Source organism: Saprolegnia diclina (assembly GCF_000281045.1).
Source record: "Saprolegnia diclina VS20 unplaced genomic scaffold supercont1.142, whole genome shotgun sequence".
NCBI classification, from domain to species: domain Eukaryota; phylum Oomycota; class Saprolegniomycetes; order Saprolegniales; family Saprolegniaceae; genus Saprolegnia; species Saprolegnia diclina.
Genome location: NW_008246209.1, coordinates 38,329 through 40,005, shown reverse-complemented (window position 1 = coordinate 40,005; position 1,677 = coordinate 38,329). Strand labels below are relative to the sequence as shown.

Below are 1,677 nucleotides of genomic sequence, written 5' to 3'. Positions count from 1 at the left end.
AGTGTCAAGATCGCGGGGAATAGAGAGTGTAGCCACTACCATGCTGGTGCACGACGTGAACGCCACATGCCGATTCGATGACAGACGTGTCGTGCGTCTCGGCGAGCCGGCCGAGAAGGACGGTTGTATCCAAAAGGTGGGCAACTCCAGAAACGAGAGCCCGCACGCTGCAGAGGTCGACGACGTTGGACCTGAGGTCGAGACGCTCCAGAGTCGACGATCTCGGTGAGGCTTGAAGGACCGCCGCCACCATAGTCACGCCTTCTCTGCCCAGCTTGCAGTCGCTCAAGCAAACGTCGGTGACGCCAGACACGTTGATCCAGTGGTTCAGCGCCGACTGCAGGATCGGCAAGTTGCCTTCATGGAATCGCATGCCATCGCACGAGACCGATCGCAGCTGCTGCAGCCCACAGGTCCACTGGAAGAGCTCGTTCAGCGCGTCGTCCGAGGCAACCACAACACCGTGTAGCGTCAGCTCGCGCAGGAGTGGCGTGGCGTTGGCCAGCGCCAACGGAGTCTTCCGCAGCCGACCATAGCTCAATCGTAGCTCTTGGAGACGCGGCATTGTTGAGAGCAGGGGTAGCACCACGCCGAGGTCGTCGACCATGGTCTGCACATCGAGACGCGTGAGCGTGGCAAGGTCGAGACGCGTTATCAGTTGCATCGCCATGTTGACTGACGAATGCGAGATGGTGAAGCGCGTGAGATGTGGTAGCGACAAGTCGCTGGTCACAAGTGCGTCCACGAGCTCGGACGACTGCATGTCGAGCCCAGTAAGCGACGACGCGGTCGCAAGGACGTTGGCGACCGCAGCGGCATCGTCCGGCGCCAGCGCACAGCGGATGGTCACGCGCTTCTTCTTTCGGCCTGTCGAGAGCCACTCTTGCAAGGGCACCGCGAGTCGCCACGCGACGCCATTGTTGTCGTCGTCGGCGTTGTCGTGATAGATCGAGATGTGGCAGATGCTCGACGGCAGCGATGGAAGCACCTCAGCAAGTAATGTCGCATCAATGCTTACGTCGCCAAGCTGCGAGCAGTGCTGGAAGAGGCTGCGAAAGAGAGCAAGGTTACCGCGATCGACATTTTCCTTTATCGATACAATCGCATGCGGCCAGGCAGCAGCGAACGCGCCGACGGTGGCGTATCGACCACCGAGTGCGCGCTTCAAGGTCCAGAGGCTGCGAATTTGGAGGCATGTGATCGCTGGCAGTGCGGCGACGGCGAGGTGCATGTGTTGTGGGCCCACCTTTTCGAAGGTGGGCATGGGCCAGTGCTTCTTGAACGGCGAGGACGACGTCAAGAGTCCAAGGAGCGCCGCCAGCGGCGCATCGAGCGATGGCAAGGCGCTCAAGAACGCGACGACGTCCCGCGGGAAGAACAAACGCTTGACGATCAAGAGGATGACGTGGTCGAGGGCCAAGGCCGGCGTCAGCCCATCCCTGGCTCGCATCAGATTGCACTTTGGCGTATCCGGACACGGCCGTGCATTTGTATCCGGACGACTAAGACGACGAAGGTTGCATCGAGGATGCGTGCTATGTAGTCATTGCCGATACATGACAAGCTCTGACACAATTGTTTTAGTAATATTGGAGATGTTAGGGCTGGTGATAGAAAGGGGCATACATGCGGATTTATGCTCCTTGGTGATATTGTCGCTTGAAAGGCGCGCAGATC

At 59.3% G+C, this 1,677-nt stretch overlaps 1 protein-coding gene across 1 annotated transcript; it reads right to left on the bottom strand.

Annotated features, from left to right (window-relative positions):
• SDRG_16644 (hypothetical protein) lies at positions 1-1,452 on the bottom strand (the record flags this gene model as incomplete). The annotated part of the gene is made up of 1 exon (XM_008622860.1): positions 1-1,452. A coding segment is annotated over one exon (1,448 nt), but the record flags the coding sequence as incomplete, so codon positions are not given.
• Between the last annotated feature and the right edge of the window lie 225 nt (positions 1,453-1,677).